General features: G+C 37.9%; 2 protein-coding genes across 3 annotated transcripts; one reads left to right on the top strand and one right to left on the bottom strand.

Annotated features, from left to right (window-relative positions):
* Positions 1 to 1,773: 1,773 nt before the first annotated feature.
* MAT2B (methionine adenosyltransferase 2 non-catalytic beta subunit) lies at positions 1,774 to 19,250 on the bottom strand. Of its 2 annotated transcripts, none has more exons than XM_055325799.1 (7): positions 19,134 to 19,250; positions 9,915 to 10,109; positions 7,725 to 7,839; positions 7,383 to 7,535; positions 4,580 to 4,773; positions 3,073 to 3,186; positions 1,774 to 2,719 (listed from the first exon to the last, which is right to left on the bottom strand). In XM_055325799.1, the coding sequence occupies exons 1-7, from the start codon at positions 19,161 to 19,163 to the stop codon at positions 2,549 to 2,551; spliced, it is 972 nt and encodes a 323-aa protein (XP_055181774.1). In that variant the 5' UTR covers positions 19,164 to 19,250; the 3' UTR covers positions 1,774 to 2,548. The 2 variants fall into 2 exon arrangements, with proteins under 2 accessions (XP_055181774.1, XP_055181773.1); XM_055325798.1 differs by lacking the exon at positions 19,134 to 19,250 and adding an exon at positions 16,619 to 16,752.
* On the top strand, positions 16,679 to 19,268 carry LOC129509898 (uncharacterized). Its single transcript, XM_055325800.1, has 2 exons — positions 16,679 to 17,339; positions 19,160 to 19,268. The coding sequence occupies exons 1-2, from the start codon at positions 16,680 to 16,682 to the stop codon at positions 19,163 to 19,165; spliced, it is 666 nt and encodes a 221-aa protein (XP_055181775.1). The 5' UTR covers position 16,679; the 3' UTR covers positions 19,166 to 19,268.
* Positions 19,269 to 19,689: the final 421 nt, after the last annotated feature.

Raw genomic sequence — 19,689 nt, 5'->3', positions numbered from 1 at the left:
AATACTAGTGCTGAAGTATCAACATGAATTTCCGTTTCTTTCAGAGAGAGAGATCAGAAAAGTCAAGATCAGGAAAGAGAAAATAACACTGAAGAACTGTTCCAGGTTGAAGTTGAAAGAAAATGGTAAAAAATGCCACGAGTAATCCTGGATTGGACACACTTATTTACTGGCAAATTTACATGAATGGAGTCTGTGGATTGGTTAATACTGGATCAATGTTAATTTCTTGATTCTGATGATTATATTATGGGGTTATGTGGAACAGCATCCTGAGGTTTAGAAATTATACTCTGATGCTTATATAAAAGATGGGTGATTAGGAATCATATCTGTAACTTACTCTTAAAATGGCTCAGGAAAAAAAACTGTACCTTGTGTGTGTATGTAAAGAGAAAGAGAAAATGACAGGATAAATGTACCTAAACGTTGGTAATTGGGAAATCTGGAAGGGGGAATACAAACATTCTTTGTGATATTATGACAACTTTTCTTTTAAGATTAAAATTTCAAAGGCACTCAGCTGGCTCAGTCAGTGGTGCGCACAACTCTTGATCTCGGAGTTTTGAGTTCGATCCCCAAGTTAGGTGTAAAGATTACTTAAAAGTAAAATCTTAAAAAAAAAAAAAAAAAAAAGATCGAAATTTCAAGGTGAATAGTAAAACAAACAAAAAAAACCAACAAAAAAGAAAACTATAGACATTCTTTATAACGAATATAGAAAAACCTCTAAGCATATTAAATTTTTTAAAAGTACAGAAAAATACATATTATGATACTATTTGCATAAAGAAGGGATGGTGATATATATATATACACACATGAGTGTATTCTTACTATACAGAATGCCTGCAGAAATGTACCAGGATCTGAATCACTACACTGGTTTCTTCCACAGATGGAAAATCAGTAGTTAGAGAAGAATGAAAAAGGTTTTGCACTCAAACTTTTCAGTTTTGTACTATGTGAAATGAAGTAACTTAAAAAAAAGGGGGGGGGCTTTAATTTGGTGGTTGCTAATGCAAGTGCCAGGCTGAGTACTTTAAAGCATCCAGGGAAAACTTAAAACGAGATCAGCAGGTCTCAATTCCAAAAATTCTATTTCAGTTGAGTCCAGTTTAGGGGTCAGGTACCACTAAAATTTCCCTAATTATAAAATTTAACATTGTTTGTTACTTAATTGTTGGTTCTTTAACCAAATTATCCAAACCTGATTCTCTCTACACTTAAATTCTTAATTAGGAACTTAGAAACAAATATTTTTTGTTCAATGAAGAATAAAATCATAACCTAGGGAAAGGATATCCCCAGAGTAAAAATGAGAAAATCTAAAACCAGGGTTCGCACTGACCCCTGAATAGCAGACAAATCATACTCTTCATTCCACCATTCTGATTCCTTATTAAGGACCTAAAATATCCTTGAGGCTAAGGTCACCTCAATGTTACTTAGTATAGATAATACATTCAAATATTCTGTATTCTTCAGAAAGAACATTCTAAGTAAATATATAGCAACATTACATAGTTATTTTTAGTTAAAAAACAATCAGTTGGCACATGTAGATACATTATCTGTAACATTCTAGGTCTCAAGTGGTGCGTTTACCAGGATTCATTTTATTATTTAAATCTCAATAGACACCAACTATATTTTCTTATACCATCAGATGTTACATAAGAATGTAATTTTTAAAAATTAAAGCAACAAAATAACAGTGAGTTTAGATGTTTGGTCCTTACATTTAAAACATAAATAAAAGAAAACTAAGCATTACCATGCCAGCAGTATATATTTATTATTACTCTTGAATGGCCAAAAGACTTACAAGGCCCATCATTATTAGTATAACCACAGATATGAAATATCACTTAGTGACATGGAGTGAAAAGGACAGTTTTACACATATTAAAAAAATACATACACATATACACATACTCTCTCTGTCAAGTGCTCACCATACACTGCTACAAAAGCAGGAGGCATCAAGCTACAGGAGTTCCAATATACATAACATGTTGAAATATCTCAAGCTTAAAAACTGCATGTAAGTTGCAAAAATAAAGTTTCTTTCTTCAAACATTTTGATCAGAGCTCAAGCAATGCAAATAATGAACACCAATGATTTTCATACTACTTAACTCACTTTAAAACATAAAAAGGTCAACAGTTGCAAAAGTCCTGAAAATGGAGAGGTTATAGGAATGAACAATGCATTTCATCCAAGAAAAAGTCTACAGTAGATCTGTCTCATCCTGGCTCGGAAGTATTTAAGAATCATAATTTACTATACTCAAACAAAGTGAAGCCAGAACAAAATGATAAAAAGAAAAATCATTACGTCAAATGAGGCATTATCACCCTCAGTTTCTTTAGACAATTTCACTAGTGCAAGAGCATCATTTACCTGAAAGATCATGAGTCACAATTAAAGAGCACTCATACAAAACTATTTCCTTTTTTCTTTAAAAAGTGCCACTTACTATATACTTCTCAATTAAAAAAAAAAAAAAAAAAAAAAAAAAAAAAACAAAACCCTGCACATACACTAATGAAAAACCGTTTGTCTCCATCTCTTGTCAATGAGGAATGGCCAGAGAGATTCTTTGATTCCAATTCGAAATGGTGTTCTCTGGCCAATGCCCAAGGTCTCTAATTTGGTGCAGTCAAGCTGAGCATTTCTTGGACGCTGCGCTCCTAAGACAGGACTGTCAGTTATCTTTAAAGAAAAATAAAAACAATTAAAAAAAAGAAAAACCTATTTTGCAGTTTCATATTCTCTATTTCCCTTGCCCTTACTAAAAATGATTTGGATCCCAGAAAAATACACAAACAAATAATCAAGACACTTTTCCTATAAACTTCACCAATACTCATGGGCCTCCTTGTACATGATAATTTAGAGATAAACAATATAAACTTCCAACATACAAAATTCACTTTCATTAGTACCAAAAAATGAAGTTAGCCAAAATTTGCAAAGCAACAAGAAAAATGTTATCAATAATATATACTATAGTGACAGATCTGGGCTTTCACCAAGTGAGAAGGTTTTAAACGCCGTGTACTTACAGGTCGTAAGTGACTGCTGGGGAGGTTGAAGGCATCTGCAATTGCACATGCCATTTCATACTTAGTCATCTGTTCATTGCCAGACCAGTGAAAGGTTCCTTTAATTGATGGATCCTAATAAGGATATAAAAATTCAAAATAATTTCAATGTTTTGAGTTGAGTGGTTTGACAGGCTGGATAAAAAAGCTAATTTAAAAGGTCCAGGAATTAGGGATCCCTGGGTGGCGCAGCAGTTTGGCGCCTGCCTTTGGCCCAGGGCGCGATCCTGGAGACCCGGGATCGAATCCCACATGGGGCTCCCAGTGCATGGAGCCTGCTTCTCCCTCTGCCTTTGTCTCTGCCTCTCTCTCTCTCTCTCTCTCTCTCTCTGTGTGTGTGACTATCATAAATAAATAAAAAATTTAAAAAAAAAAAAAAAAGGTCCAGGAATTAAAATGCATCCCTCCTTTTTGGAATGTTCCCATGAGATGTCTAAAATCAAATTATTTATAAATATACCCAGCTAAACATGAGAAGCAATTTCTAGGATTTAGCCTTAAGAATTTTTTTTAAATAAAAATATTTTTTTTTAAATTTTTTTAATTTTTATTTATTTATGATAGTCACAGAGAGAGAGAGAGGCAGAGACACAGGCAGAGGGAGAAGCAGGCTCCATGCACCGGGAGCCCGACGTGGGACTCGATCCCGGGTCTCCAGGATCGCGCCCTGGGCCAAAGGCAGGCGCCAAACTGCTGCGCCACCCAGGGATCCCTTTAAATAAAAATATTAATGGTTCCAATTTTATTTAGAAGGAAACCTGAGAATGATCACAGATTTTTATGGAAACATAGGCCAATTTAATGAGTATTTCTAATTATCCTAAGCTAAAACCAAAACTTAATGGGACCATTTTGTAGGATGAACTAGTTAGGCATAACATCCTTAAATAGTTACAGAGCACATTATTTAAAATACAAATTTTTATGTGTTAAAAAGCTATAGACAAACTATTACTAACATTCAAAAATAAATCAGTCTTTCATCTTTGTATGAATATTCTATTTAGTTGCCAATTTTTCAAATGTCTGAAATTAACTCCTATCCAAATATCTAAAAAGAAAATTATAAATCATTCTTAAAATGGCTGAAGTTATAAATTCCTTTGGAGATTCTTCATTGGCATACATTAATCTTAAACAGAACAACTTCTTAAAGACATTATTTTGTCATCCAAAGAAAAAAATACAAGATTTTAGTCATCTTGCAATAAAAGAATGACAAGACTACAGTACATGAGAAAAAAAATTCAAACATAGGAGCAAAATATTTTTACTATTTATAAATATAGCCTACTATCTGCAAACTACTTTTGTTTGCTCTGCTTGTAATTTTAAAAAGGTTTTAAATAAAAACTAATTCATATTATTATATGTAATATGTATTATATATAATAATAAAGAAAACAAAAACACTTTGACTTTCACTTGTTGATCGAAGTTAGGAACTCTTCCTTCCAAAGATTCTCACCAGCATTCTCTTCTCTGCTAACTGACGACACACAGTGGCTACATCTTTTACATGTGTGGGGAACCTCTGCTGCCAGTGGTCCATGTTAGCTGACTTGTTACTGAACTGCACTTTATCAAACATAACAGTCACAGCACTTTCTTCAAGCTTTTCAACTTCTCCATACAGAACAGGAATTCTCAAAACAGCAGCTCCTAGGAATTAATAAAAACAAGTAATTTTTTAAAGCTGCCTGGTTAAATCTTGATATAAAATGAAAGTATGTGGATTTAAACAATCCTGTTTTAGAAACTGGCAATATTTCAAAATGACACAGTTCATCTATAATAATACCCATTTAACAAATATTGTAATCAATATTTTTAAAGTTCTGTTCATTTGGGGTATTTTTACATACTATTCTTAACAATCATATTAATGAAATTAAACTGATCATGACAACTAAATGCAATGAATGATCCTTGATTAGATCCTAGATTAAAAAATAAAACGCAATGAAGGCATTATTGGGACAGGTGGGAAAATTCCTACATAGATGATATAGTATAACATGATATTAATGTTAAATTTCCTGAGTATGATAACTACACTGTAATTATGTAAAGAACATTCTTGTTAGAGGATAAATAGCATAGGGGCGCCTGAGTGGTTCAGTCAGCTGAATGTCCGACTCTTGGTTTTAGCTCAGGTCATGATCTCAGCCATGTGTTGGGCTCTGTGCTCAGTGGGGAGTCTGCTTAAGATGCACTTCCTTTGCTCCTCCACTCCCTCAAATAAATAAATAAATAAATAAATCTTTAAAAAAAAAAAGGAAGAAGAAGAAGGGATGCCTGGGTGGCTCATGGTTAAGCGTCTGCCTTCAGCTCAGGGCGTGATCCCAGAGTTCCAGGATCGAGTCCCACATCGGGCTCCCTGCGAGAAGCCTGTTTCTCCCTCTGCCTATGTCTGGGCCTTCTCTCTGTCTCTCATGAATAAATAAATAAAATCTTAAAAAAAAAAAAAAAAAAAAAAAAAGAAGGTAAGTAGCATAGTGAAGTATTTTGCGGTGAATTTCAGACAATTCCCAACGAGTTTGGAAAAAAAATATACACACGTACACACAAGACACATGGCAAAACATTAAGTTATATGAGTGTTTTACCACATAATTCTTGAAACCATTGATTAAGGAATTATGAGGTATTTAGATTTTCTGTTGGTGCCTACTGAGCAGTTACAACAGACTTTGAATAATTAACACTTAAACTGAAAATTAACAAACCACTTTTTAATTAAATTAACATATTGGATAACCATGTATAAATATGTACTCAAGGATGATGCCTGCAGGATAATTTCTAATACAAAAAACAAAAAACATGTGGAAAGCTAAATGCCTGTGAGTATGGTACCTATACTAGGAGATGCTTCTCAAAGAGTCTATAAGTCTAAGGCAGTACAAGGAATCATTAAAACAAGTACTATGCAGCCACTGATAGCAAAAAGATAACCCAGAAATGACTCAATATGTACTGAAATACAGATATGGGGGGACCAGGTTATAAAACCAAACCCATTGTTTTTAGAAATTCACAAAAAAAAAAAAAAAATGCTTTCATACCTAACCACATCCGGTGCTTCTTGGAGGCAGCATTATAAAAGAACTGCTCTTTACAATTTTTTTTTTATTTTTTTCAATGAGGGTATAATTTTTATATTCAGTACACACGTACGTGCATGTATACACAAATACACATAGGAGAAGAGCCATACCAACAGAAATTTAAAAACTGGGGCACCTGGATGGCTCAGCTGGTTAACTGTATGACATTTGGTTTCAACTCAGGTCATGACCTCAGGGTTGTGAGATCAAGCCCTATGTTGGGCTCTGTGCTGGGTGTGAAGCCTGCTTGAGATTCTCTATCTCCCTCTGCGAGGATGGGATGGGATGGGATGGGATGGGATGGGATGGGATGGGAAAGGAAAAAGGAAAGGAAAAAGGAAAGGAAAGGGAAAAGAAAAGAAAAGAAAAGAAAAGAAAAGAAAAGAAAAGAAAAGAAAAGAAAAGAAAAGAAAGAAAAGAAAAGAAAAAATTTTGAAAACCATACTAAAGGGGCATCTGGGTGGTTCTGTCAGTTAAGCGTCTGCCTTTGGCTTGGGTCATGGGATTATGACCAGGGTCCTGGGATCAAGCCCAGGTTGGGTTCCCCGCTCAGCAAGGAGTCTGCTTCTTCCTTTCCCTCTGCCCTTCCCCCCTGCTTGTATGTGCTCTCTTTCAAATAATAAAATCTTTAAAGTAATAATAATAATAATAATAATAATAATAATAATAACTCCTCAATTTAGGAGAAATGATACTAATCTGTTTTTTGAAAGTAGATTACAAATGTTTATACTTTAAGTTTTTTTCTTTATACAATAACATTTTTCTTAATGTAAGCTCTATACCCAATGTGGGGCTTGAGCTCACAACCCCAAGATTAAAAGTCACATGCTTTAATGACTGAACCAGCCAGGTGCCCCTATACAATGACATTCATGTATACACTGATACTGGAAAAAGTCTGGAAGGATTCATAAATTCTTCATGGTATCTAAAATTCTTATTTTTCTTTTTTATTAACTATATTCTCTAATTTTCTCCAATGATTTATGCTCCTTGACTAGTTTTTCCAAAATTTAAAAAGTATATTTTATATATTTTTTAAAATATATTTTTACATACTTCTATATTCTCTATGTATTTTATGTATAACAATGTTATATATACACACACATAAACCCTCAATCAAAATAGTCAGGGGCTAAAGAAATTGTGTCTTACCTAAATTGTTCTCTAGGACAGCCTTTTCACCTTCTAATTTTGTTTTGCCATACAGATTTAAGGGACTTGGTACGTCTTCCTCTCTATAAGGTGGATTTGTTCCATCAAATACGTAATCGGAGCTAATGTAGATTAGAAATGCTCCAATTAAAGCTAAAAAAAGATAGACATAAAAGAAAAGAATCTATTAAATTATTGCAGAACATTACTCTGTACTGGCATTTATAATAGCTTCTTCGTCAAATACAAACAAATCTCTTATAAGCCATCTAGAAAACTTTAATCATTATAAACTCAGCAATTATTTAATATTTTATGAAAATTTTATAAAGTCATCATTACCTGCTTCCTTTGCTAAATTCCCAGAAGCATCCACATTAAGTTGAGAAGCAGCATCTGGCTGATTTTCTACAACATCTGGCCTTCTCTCTGCTGCACAATGTACTATAACATGGGGCTGGAAGTTAAACATTGATGTATTTTTAACCCAAAAGGAATAAAACAGGGGAGCTACAGCCTTCCAACAGTAACTCAATTCATAAAAATATGCTTGTTAAATCAACATTCCTTCAACTACAGAATTACTGTAATTTTTTTTTCAAGAATTGCTGTTAATAGTTTTGTCATGCTTCCGTTTTCCAAGTTTCAAACTTCCTTAAAATAAATGTAGGTGCTGAAAGGAAAGATCAATTTAGTAATCCCTAGGCAAAACCAGACAAACTCAGCGTCAACTACTACTTCTCTATCAAAGTAAGCTAATGTCCTCTAATTTCGATGGGAGAAAGAGCTAATATTTATGTAATATGACCTAAATACCTAATAAATCTATGTTAAAAGGAGAATACCAATTTCAAATTAAATTAATAAAGTCAAATCTCTTAGGCCAGTCATTTAAAGAATGTCAACTATCCATGAAAACTATATTCCCAGTTGAGCATTTAGTATGCCTGAATGCTATATGCTAAGCACTGTGCAAGGAACAAGGATTTCATAATCTACTGGAAAAGAAGGATAGGTAAAGAGACTGTTTCAGTACAGCTTGACAGACATCAAGATAGAAGAATGGGGGCACCTGGCTGGCTCAGTCAGCAGACCATGCGATTCTTGATCTTGGGGTCGTGATTTTAAGCATCATGTTGGGCCTAGAGCTTACTTTGGAAAAAAAAAAATTTTTTTTTAATTAAAGATAAAGAAATTCAGAGTCCCTGGTAGAGAAAGGGCATCTACTTCCCAGAGAAGATGAATAAAGGCGAAGATCTGGTAAAACAACGGACAGGCAGGACTAATGTACAAACATACCAAACTATCTCGTTCCTTAATAACTGTTTTGAGGAGGCATCATCTTAAGAGTTGTTTTAAAACTTGAATGTGAGACGCCTGGGTGGCTCAGTGGTTGAGCATCTGCCTCCAGCTCAAGGCAGGGTCCCAGAGTCCCAGGATCAAGTCTTGCCCTGGGCTCCCCTCAAGGAGCCTGCTTTTCTCTGCCTATGTCTCTGCCTCTCTCTGTGTGTCTCTCATGAATAAATAAAATCTCCAATAAATAAATAAATAAATAAATAAATAAATAAATAAATAAATAAATAAATAAATAAATAAATAAATAAAACTTGAATGTGCATAATCTGGGACACACCTTGAAATGTCCTGGGCCCCACCACAGACTTATTGAATTAAAATCTCTGGGAGTGAGACCTAAAGAATAAGTTCCCCAACTGATTCTGATGCACGTATCTCTTGGACCATAGTTTTGAAAAGAACTTTAACTCTCAATCTGATCAGACACAGGTAGAATAGAATCTAAATTTTTCAGTAACTCTTCTGTGGCAATGATCAACAAATTATTTAACCTCTCTGAGCCTTTGTCATCTCTAAAATGGAAATGGTAATACCTATTTTGCAGTGTTGTAAGGATTACAGATAATATTAAAAAGGCATTTGCACAGAAAGTAATACTTAACAAAAGTACCTCACAAACATAAGCTTTTTATAAAAAGCTTCATATTTCCAAGGTTTGTCAATCTTTGTTTCAACCTAATCTTTTTAAGGACTGCATATACTTGGCCATGCTTACCAGAAAAAAAGTGCACTATACAGTTGACCATAGAACATGGGTTTGAACTGCATAAGTCCATGTATGTACTTTCTCTAAAGCTCCAATTATTTTTTAATAAGCATAATACCATAAATGTTTTCTCAGTAACATTTTCTTTCTCCTAGCTTACTTTATTGTTAAGAATACAGTACATAATACATATACATAATATGTGTTTATCAACTATATATTTTATTGCTAAGGCTTCCAGTCAACAGTAGGCTATTAGCAGTTATTGTGGGGAAGTAAAAAGTTATACATAGATGTTCAACTGTGCAGGAGTCAGCACTCCTAAACCCCGCACTATTCAAGGGTCAACTGTGTACTGTTGTTGCTTAATGGTGAAAGCTTAAGTATAGTGACTCCCTTGAAAGCAAGAACATTTTCTAAATCATCCAGACAATTCTTAATATAGTTTTCATGTGCTAAAATAAACATACCTGAAAATCATGAATAATGTGATGAACCGCTTCAGAATCCAAAAGATTAACCTGTTCAAATTTTGGTCTTGCTCTTCTAAAACCACAGCCAAAGGCATGCCAATTATTCTGCTTAAATTCTTTATACACAGCTCTGCCAAGAAGCCCAGTGGCACCAGTAATCAGAACCCGCCTATTAGGGAGGTTAACGTCCTCCTAAAAGGTGAAGTGGGGGGGGGGGAAAGGGTTACTTATTTTGAAAATATTCTCTCCACAAAGTTAGCACTATCATTGTTCACCAAATACTTCAAGTTTAAGTTGCTTGCTTCATATCCTAAATCTATTAGACAAAGATCAAAGATCAAACTGCATCAATAATTGTATCATTTAAGAAAAAGTTTTATTAATCCTACTCATGAAAAAGAACCTAAGATGATACGATAAGGATATACCTAGTCAAACAGATTTAGATTTTTTTTTAAAAAAAGATTTTATTTTTTTAAGTAAACTCTACACCCAACATGGGGCTGGAACTTACAATCCCAAGATCAAGAGTCATATGCTCCAATTGACTGAGCTAGCCAGGTGCTCTGATTTCCTGTTAATAATGGAAGAATCTTACTTTAATGATCAACGATGTCCAAATGAATAAACAGCAATTTTATTTTTATTTTTAAGGTTTTATTTATTTATTCACAAGAAACAGAGACATAGGCAGAGGAAGAAGCAGGCTCCTTGCAGGGAGTGTGATGCAGAACTCAATCCCAGGACCCCAGGATCAGGACCAAAGCCAAAGACAGAAGCTCAACCACTGAGCCACCCACACGCCCCTAAATAGCAATTTTAATTATGCTCTCTAGTTTATAAAAACATACAACTAGTTTGAAGCTTATGAATTTCTTAAGGCCTATTTGGCTGTGTTCTACCAACATACAAGTTGACAAATTTGATCTTCAGTTTGTGATTGCCAAGTTTTCTTTCAAATCTCAGTGATTTATCATATTTTGATAGGTCTTAGTTACAGGATTTAGATTTCACAGGAATTTACGTGGAGGATAAATAAATGTGATCCTTATAGTAATAATATTCCAAACCGGTAAATGTTCCTGAGTTAACCCTAAATTTAACCTAATAGGCCAATTAAAACACAGAGTAGGGAGGGAAAAAAAGAAGAAAAAACTAACACAGAGGGTAAGCGAAAAAAAGAAACTAGAATATTTTAAACTGATTTGTGTTCTTATGTGAAAAAGAAAAAGTTCCTTACACAATGAAATTAAAAGGAACTACTATTTAGAAAACAAGTTCTGTTTCCAAAGCGGTTTAAAAACTTCCCTTATTCCCAAGATGGGTAACACTAAATTTCCCAGACTCTTGAATAAAATCAACATTTATTATTTAAAAGCCACCAACGAAAAGTTTTATTTGGAGTAATTGGCTGGCTGAGTCCCTACAGCAAGCGACTCTTGATCTCAGGGTCATGAGTTCAAGCCCAAGTTGGTGTGGAACCTACTTTAAAAATATACATATATTACATTTTATCAATTCGATATCTTTTTATTTCAAGCGTTTATAGTCACCTATTCTGAGCTATAAAAAACTTTAAACAAGCATACAATAACTAAAGATCTTTCTTTGTTAGTCCTTGGTTCAGCAGAAAAATTTAGCGCTATCTTTTGCATTTTTTTTTACAAGAAAGCCACCATGAGGGTGGAGTGCCTATGTGGTGCAGTCTGGCCTCCAACTCTTGGTTTTAGCTCAAGTCCTGATCTCAGAGTTGTGATGTGACACTGAGCCCTGTCAGTAGGGAGTGTGCTTGAGAGTCTCTCTCCCACTTTCCTTGCCCCTCCACCTAGTATGAGCAAGCATGTGCATTCTCTCTCTCTCTGAAATAAATAAATACGCCTAAAAAAAAAAAAAAGGCCACTGAAATTAGGTATCCCTACCACAGGAAAAACCAGAAATGAAAGGGCTGAAACAGCATAAAGGGGTAGGGATGCCTGCATGGCTCAGTTGGTTAGGCATTCAACTCTTGGTTTCCGTTCAGGAGTTGGGTTGTCCCTATCTCTCTCCTCTCTTGCACATGCACACTCTTGCTCTAAAATAAATAAATAAAATATTTTTAAAAATAAAGCATAATGGTAAACTATGGAAGGTATTTTTTCCTTAGTTCACCAATTCCAAATATTTTAAAAGTTGAAGGAAATTCATCACGGCTCTCTGTTGTACAACTTGGCTCTAAGCCAACTGATCTATGAAAACAAGAACTTCAGCCAGCAAAATATTTTCTTTGGGTTTTGGCAAGAAAACAGCTCTACAAAGACTGATTTGGAAAGAAGAGAAAACAGCCAAGTCTAGTAGATACAATCAGAAAACAATTTATACAGGATAAGTCCCATAAAGATCCCTGACAAAATATTATACAAGAGCTATGATTTGATTTCTTCTCAGTTTCTCACTTTTTATTACTTCACATTAAAGAAGCAAAAGAATATATAACAGTTCTTAGTTCGTAGTTCTCAGGCTTCACTCTGTTTAAGAATCATGCACAAGGCTTTCAGATTCTGTACATCCGGGATAAATCCTGGTAATTTGCATTTCTAACAAGTCCCCAGGAATGTGCTGAAGATGGTGATTTGGGAACTGTCCTTTGAGAAGAAGTGTAATCTTGAACTCTAGGGAAAGTCCAAGGTTTTTCTTAAAGATATATTTATCTTATTCAAAGACGCCAAAAAATTATCATCTACCTTTCTAAAAGTGACATGATCTTTCCTTCCCTCTTCTCCCATTAAAAAAGGAAAAGAAATGTCAAGGAAAAAGTATTCTGTACTCCACAAAGGTTACTGAACAGTGAATTCAGATCCCTGCATATTTCACTGATTCTGTGAAGCACACTTTTTCCTCATTTTAACATCCCTGTTAAATGTATGAAATAGAGATGCATCTTATTACTGTCATAGTCTGGCAATGTCTTGCTTTTTAGTGCATCCTAAAATCAGAGCCCAGATTATCTTATAATCAAGTACGTCTTAGACTTGATGAAATATAGTATTAAATTACAAGGATAGCAAGGCTCTTAGGGAATTTAATATGTTTAACTTCAAAAAAGGATGAGGTTGGGACACCTGGGTAGCTCAGCGGTTGAGTATCCGCCTTTGGCTCAGGGCGTGATCCCAGGGTCCTGGGATTGTGTCCACCATCGGACTCCCTGTGAGGAATCTGCTTCTCCTTCTGCCTGTGTCTCTGACTCTCTCTGTGATCCCTCATGAATAAATAAAACCTTTAAAAAATAAAATGAATAAATAAAAAAGGATGAGATTGCATAGAAAAAATACAACCTTATATCCTCATACTCTGGGGTAATTTGTAAGGTCTCTAGAAGAAAATATGTAATAGTCCATGGTACTCAGTGGCTAGATGTCAATGCTCAAAAATTGTCTTTATTAAAAGAGCAGAGATCTGAAGTGCAAGCATTTTCTAAAACGGAAATGATACTGCACAATCTTATATTTCAAAACTATCGAGTGTTATGTAAGCCTACCTTCCAATCATAATAGCCTTGTTGGACATGCAAGGCAAATATTTCCAAACTGAGCAACCTGAAGCCCAAGAGATGTTAAAGGCTTTACCCACAGTACAGGGAAAAGGCTGGGCCCAGAACTTGTTTCTTTTGTTTCTAGCTTCTGTGGTCTAGCCAAATACGTACTGAGTTGTGTCTTTATCCTTGGACCTTCTATTTGATTTCATAATGATTAAAATTTAACTGTTCTGCCACAAAATGTGGTATTGAGAAGTTATTGAAATCTCAATTGATCTATTCCTCATTAGTAAAATGAGGCATTTGGACAAGATAACTACGGCTCTTCCAACTTTACAGCTCTACAATTCTAACATTTTCCATATTATCCTTAACACAGAGGGGACTGAGTCTGAAAAGAGTGAAAGGAACTTTATTTACTTAATTTTTCCTCTTTTCACAGAGTTCTCTCCAGAGACTCAATGAGCACCTTCTGTCACCACTATAGGAGCCAAGACAAGATTTTTTTTTCACTTGGATTGCAAATTTTTTGGTGCTTGGCAAATAAAATATGCCTCATTCTGAAATTAAAAAATGCCAAACAAAAACATCTATTTTTTACTTTCTATATATAAACAGAAATCCACCTGAAGTTTTTCAAAAGTGCACAGGTTTTTTTTTTTTTAAATTTTTAAAAGAAAAGAAACATTATCCTAAAAAATTACTTTGGACTGTTACTCCATAAAATATTTTAGTCCTACAAAACATAGGAGTGTTCATGCACTTCAAGGAACTCAGAATGAATAAGAAGCTGTAGTTAACCCAAATCACAATAAAGGGCTGAAAATATTTTCTGCTTGAAAAATCTACTTCCTTAATTTCTATTGCTTGAAAAATCTACTTCCTTAATTTCTGTCAAACATTACTTTAAATTACTCTGAACGTATTTGCCTCTAATTACATAAACTCTTAGAAGTACAGAACCCCCAGTGACCAGATTTATAGACACCAAAAGAACTCCTGAAAAATTAAACACATAAAAATAAATGTAGACTTACTACTTTTATTAGGCTACCTAATCAAATGATTCCAAACTACAGGTAATGTAATAAATGGCTCTTTCAAAATGGTCAAACACTACTTTGGGACAGTGGTTTGTACTTTAGCACACATGCATTAACTTCTACTAAAAATGTCCTAGAAAAAGAATGAGACATCACTAACATCTAAACAGAGATCTTCTTAAATTTTAGTGGTTAAATACAATACTTTGCTATTTTTAGAACCTAAATTTGGCAGTTTTCTATTCATTTCTTTAATTGATCCTCATTCAACATTCCCCTGGAGGCATCTCTGAGTAGTAATCACTGGACTCAAGATGCTATGATAACCTAGGTGACACTGGTCTAACTGCTACTGTCACCCTATTTGTATCCTTATAGACAGTCTTTTTTTTTTTTTTAAGATTTTATTTATTTATTAATGAGAGACAGAGAGATAGAAAGAGAGAGAGAAAGAGGCGCAGAGACACAGGCAGAGGGAGAAGCAGGGTCTGTGCAGGGAGCCTGAGGTGGGACTTGATCCTAGGACCCCAGGATCAGGCCCTGGGCTGAAGGTGGTGCTAAACCGCTGAGCCACCCAAGCTGCCCTCTACAAGTCTTAACAGGTATCACTACAGTTGCCTTCTCCAATATAAGTTGTAAGGCATTGTGAAATTCATTCTCACAAGTGGATTTTAATTCTACACGTTTTGACAGAGCATCAAAGAACGTGTCAAGATTTAGGTTGGGGACCTAAATCTTAGGTCAGTCTGTACAGCATGCGACTCTTGATCCCAGAGCTGTGAGTTTGAGCCCCATGTCGGGTGTAGAGATTATTTTAAAATAAAAAAAAAAAAAATCAGGGGCACCCCAGTTGCTCAGTGGTTGAGCGTCTGCCTTTGGCTCAGGTCATGATCCCCGGGTCCTGGCGTCAGAGTCCTGCATCAGGCTCCCCGGGGAAAGCCTGCTTCTCCCTCTGTCTATGCCTCTGCCTTTCTCTGTCTCTCATGAATAAATATGTAAAATCTTTAAAATAAGTAAATAAATAAATTATAATAAATCTTTTTTTTTAATTAAGGATGTATAGTTTTTAGTGAAGGGAATCATGAAAACCTATTTTCATTAGTTCACTGAACTACTGTAAAAAAAGATTAAGCTTTACACACACCCATGCATGTGTGTGTGTGTGTGTATATATAAATATATGTAAACAATAGGCAACATTAGGCACTCAGTATTTTTGAGGGCACATAGGAACAATACAGAAGTTTAAATATAGCCCATCTAGCCTAACTTTATCCCCCAAACCCCAAACTGATTAGAAACACTAAATACACTATATCTTGGAAGCACAAAAATTCTGCATGATCAAAACCAGCCAACTCCCATATCTTATTCCCGTTAAGACATATCGGTCTAGGCATTCTTTCCCCCACTGCTAGATATATTCTGTGGATTGAATGCTGGGAGGCCTGGAATGAAATACAAGAATGGAGGAGGGGGGAGGTCTGCGATAGCTCTCCCACAGTAACCGCCTTCCTTTATGTAACCTCCACAGCGGCTCTGAAACCTGACAAAGTGAAAAAGATTCCTGAACTTGGGCGAAGGACTCATTCTGTAGGGCTCAATTTTCTCACCTGTAAAATGGAGCAAAACAGTATCTTAGAGTTATGACGATTAAACAATGCATGCAAAGTGCACACACAGTGCCCTGCACCGAACTAAGAGTTCAGGAAGTTGTCCTCTCCAAAACTGCTATTTCTGAAAAACCACTTTCCCATTCTTTCTCAGGGGCAAGAACGGGTAAGATCAAAAGATACAAACAAAGAATGAAAAAAAGGAAATTCAGAGAGATAATGCAAAACCGAAAGAGCTCCCAAGAGCCCCTCTTCGTTATCGGCAGGGGAAAGAGAAGACACCGGAGTGGACCCAGACCTACTCGTTTCCTGCCGCAGAACTGGAAGCGCAAATACCGGCGGGTGTGCACGGAGATAAACAAACTCGGTGGCGCCGCCCTCTCCCCCGGAGCTGGGAAGGAGGTGCTGGGGCGACTCCGGGCCGGGCTCGCATTCCTGCAGGATGCGCAGGGTGAAGCACTCGAGCCCCCACGGTCTGGACCGCCCCCCTCTGCACTCCCAGCTTCCACGAGACCCCAGGGCCGACCGCCTCACCTCCACCAGCCGGCAGCTCCCGGGAACAAAGTGGATGGAGAGCTCGTTCTCCCGCCCCACCATGCCCGCCGTCTTCGCGCCGCCGCCGCCGCAGCGACCGCCACTTCCTCCAGCCCGGGAACGCCGAGGGCCGCAGCTCCGTCGCCCTGGGCCCGCCTCCCTAGCTCCGGGCCCGGCCCCCGCTCTCCGCTTCCGGCTTCCGCCGCCAAGGCCGCGCCCGCTGATTGGCCACGCTCAGCCGATGCCCCCCCAAAAGGGGGCGGGCGCGTTCAGGACGCTCCCAGCCCACTCGCCAACTCTTAAAGGGATACGCCAAACCGAGGCCTCGGCCCTACGCAGCGAACACAAGTTTGGGATTTGGGAGGGGTTATTTTGTGTACTTTTTTTTCCTCTTTGCCTTTGTTCTGGACTCGGGAAAGATTGGACTGGATCGCCTGGCTTCTCAAGTTTGCAGACTGCGCAGCGCGTAACAGTGAACCGGGCTTGTAATACATTACGTGAGAGCAGATATTTTAAAGCCAGGGGTGGGTTTGGGGAGGACGAGGAGGGAGGACCGCAGACATCTATCCCTGCAGCTACAGGAGTGGGGTCTTGTGGGGGTTTTTCTTGTTTTGTTTTGTTTTGGTCCAGAGAGTCAGAAAGGCAAAGAATAAAAATACAAGTGTCGGTGAGTCACGGACACCTCGACAACCCGTTTGTCTTCCTGGGATGTTCTAAAGTGGTACGTGTGAAATTCCAAATAAGTCAAAACTATTTTTAACCGAGTCCGAAATAAAAAGCGACGGGTTCGGGGGAGGAATGATCCGGGGGCCGCTTCATCGTTCGCAGACTCCCGGACTTTACCCATAAACGCAGAACGAGGCTCTGCGAGGTCGAACCGGGGAGTCCAGGCCCCACTCGAGCCTCGCTCGGGTCGGGCCCGGCCTCCGCAACCGCCGTCCAACACCGAGGAAGCCGAGGGGACCCAGGGGCACGCCAGGCCTTCCTTCCCCGCGCCTCCGGCTTCTGAAAAGTAACGAATCAGCTGCACGCCCCCCCTCCCCCACCCCCCAGGGTGGAAACGGCCCCCGGGGCAGCTGGGTTCCCTCCCAGCTCAGAACTGCGGCGTCCGCTCGGTCCCCGCGCGCGCGATTCCCTCGGGCAGAGCCCGGCGGGGGGCACCAGCCAGACCGCTAGGCCGCCCACGCGCCTGGCCGCCGGCGGGGGGGGGGGGGGCTTCTCCTCAAAGGCCTTATTTTGATAGTCCCCGTTTGCTTGTTTTTAGAGCTAAAGACTAAGCAGCCTTTTGGAAAAGTTTTCCTTTGTCTGAGCCCCGGAGTCTCCTTTCTACCCAACCCCCCAACCAGAACTCCTTTCCTTACTCGAGTAAACAAGCTTTCTTTGGACCGGGGGATGGGGGGGGATGGGGGGGACGAGAGCCTGAGGCCTCGCACTTTCCGATCTTTGGACCGGGGGATGGGGGGGGATGGGGGGGACGAGAGCCTGAGGCCTCGCACTTTCCGATCTTTGGACCGGGGGATGGTGGGGGGATGGGGGGGGACGAGAGCCTGAGGCCTCGCACTTTCCGATTTTTTTTTTTAATTTAATTTTTACCCGAGCTGTTCCTGTTCATCGAGTTTCGCATTATTCAGAGAGTCCTTGAGAGGACTGGCCCAGCGCAAAACGCTCATAATCTGCAGACAAAGAGGGTGGGAAGGGGAGGCAAATTCAAGATCCGACTAATCCTTTTCTTTAAAAGTTGGATTTTGTGGTTGTTAATTTCTAGATGCGCCGCGTTGATGCAACCGGATCCTTCTGGTTTAAAAAAAATTAAGTATCCAGTGCGAACAGTTAAGCACATGCATATGCGATTGCTTTTTTTTTTTTTTTTTTTTTTTTTTAATTTTTCAGAGCAGCCTTGTCCGGAGTTAGGAACAAGAGCTTTTTTTGCCCTTTGAGAATCTGGGTTGACACGTCCCAGGTAAAACTTGAGTCTAGTTCGAGAGACATACTGTGTTCGTGCACAGTTTTTAATCATTCTCTTTAAAAATGAAAGTTTCTCCGTGAACAAAAATGCCACTGTCGTACTGACAAAATCCAAGTGCCTGTGGTGGCTAAATCTATGAATTTAAAGAGGGTAGCCTGGAGCTAAAGTTAGGTTAGCAATTCAATTCTTGCTAAGACAAAGAAAGGCTGGAGCACACAATTACCGATAAAATCCTTTCTTATATAGAACCTTCACCGACACCATTGCATTTAATCCAGTAAAAGAAACTGCTGTTCTGTTTTGCATTTTATTTTTTTGTCAATTAATGAGACTTAGCTGAGCTCTTCAAAGCCTGGTTCTCAGGTCAATCATTAAAGTTGGCTGATTCTTCCATGTCCCAAAGTTACATGTTTTAAAGAAATGAATGACGCCCACTTCTTTTTCCTTTTTCTTTTTTTAACTCACCCTTTTGGTTTTTACCATTCACTGGGATGCTTTTTAAAGAAACTAACTCCAGAATGCTTCATTTCTTGAATAGCTAGCTCTTACCTGTTCCATGTCCTCCGGCATTTCAGGCATGATTCCAGAATTACCTCGGGAAAACAGATTTGGGATGAGCCTCAGCCTCTGCCTCTTTTGCCTGGGTCTTTGTTCTGCCTGAAGAGAGCGCAGGCACGCAAAAACGTGAGCCCCAGCTTCACTCGACCTTTTAAATTAGCATTTTGATTCCAATCCCAGAATCTCATGCAGTTTTCCACATTGCAGTAAACTGGCAGCTGATTCCCCCTGGCAGTCTTGAAAATACCCAATGAGAAGTTTTATGTTTAATTGCATGCCAAGTTAGGGTCTATTAGCAAAACCATTAGGAGAACCAATTTAAAAAAAAAAAGAAGAAACAAAGAAACAAACAAAAAAACTTCCTGTGAAGACTTGTTGCAATTTTCTTGCAGAAGAAAAGCAAGACTCACAGTTGGAAACCACACAGATCTTGCAATTGAGTCCTGAAATATTTTATTCAGTTATGCCTTACTGCAACAGAGTCTTGGTAAAGTTTTTCAGTGCTTTTCTGCCTAGTATCTTCTTTTTTTTTTTTTTAAGGTTTTAT

This window comes from Nyctereutes procyonoides, unplaced genomic scaffold (assembly GCF_905146905.1).
Source record: "Nyctereutes procyonoides isolate TBG_1078 unplaced genomic scaffold, NYPRO_anot_genome, whole genome shotgun sequence".
NCBI classification, from domain to species: domain Eukaryota; kingdom Metazoa; phylum Chordata; class Mammalia; order Carnivora; family Canidae; genus Nyctereutes; species Nyctereutes procyonoides.
This window is presented reverse-complemented; position numbering and strand designations above follow the sequence as displayed.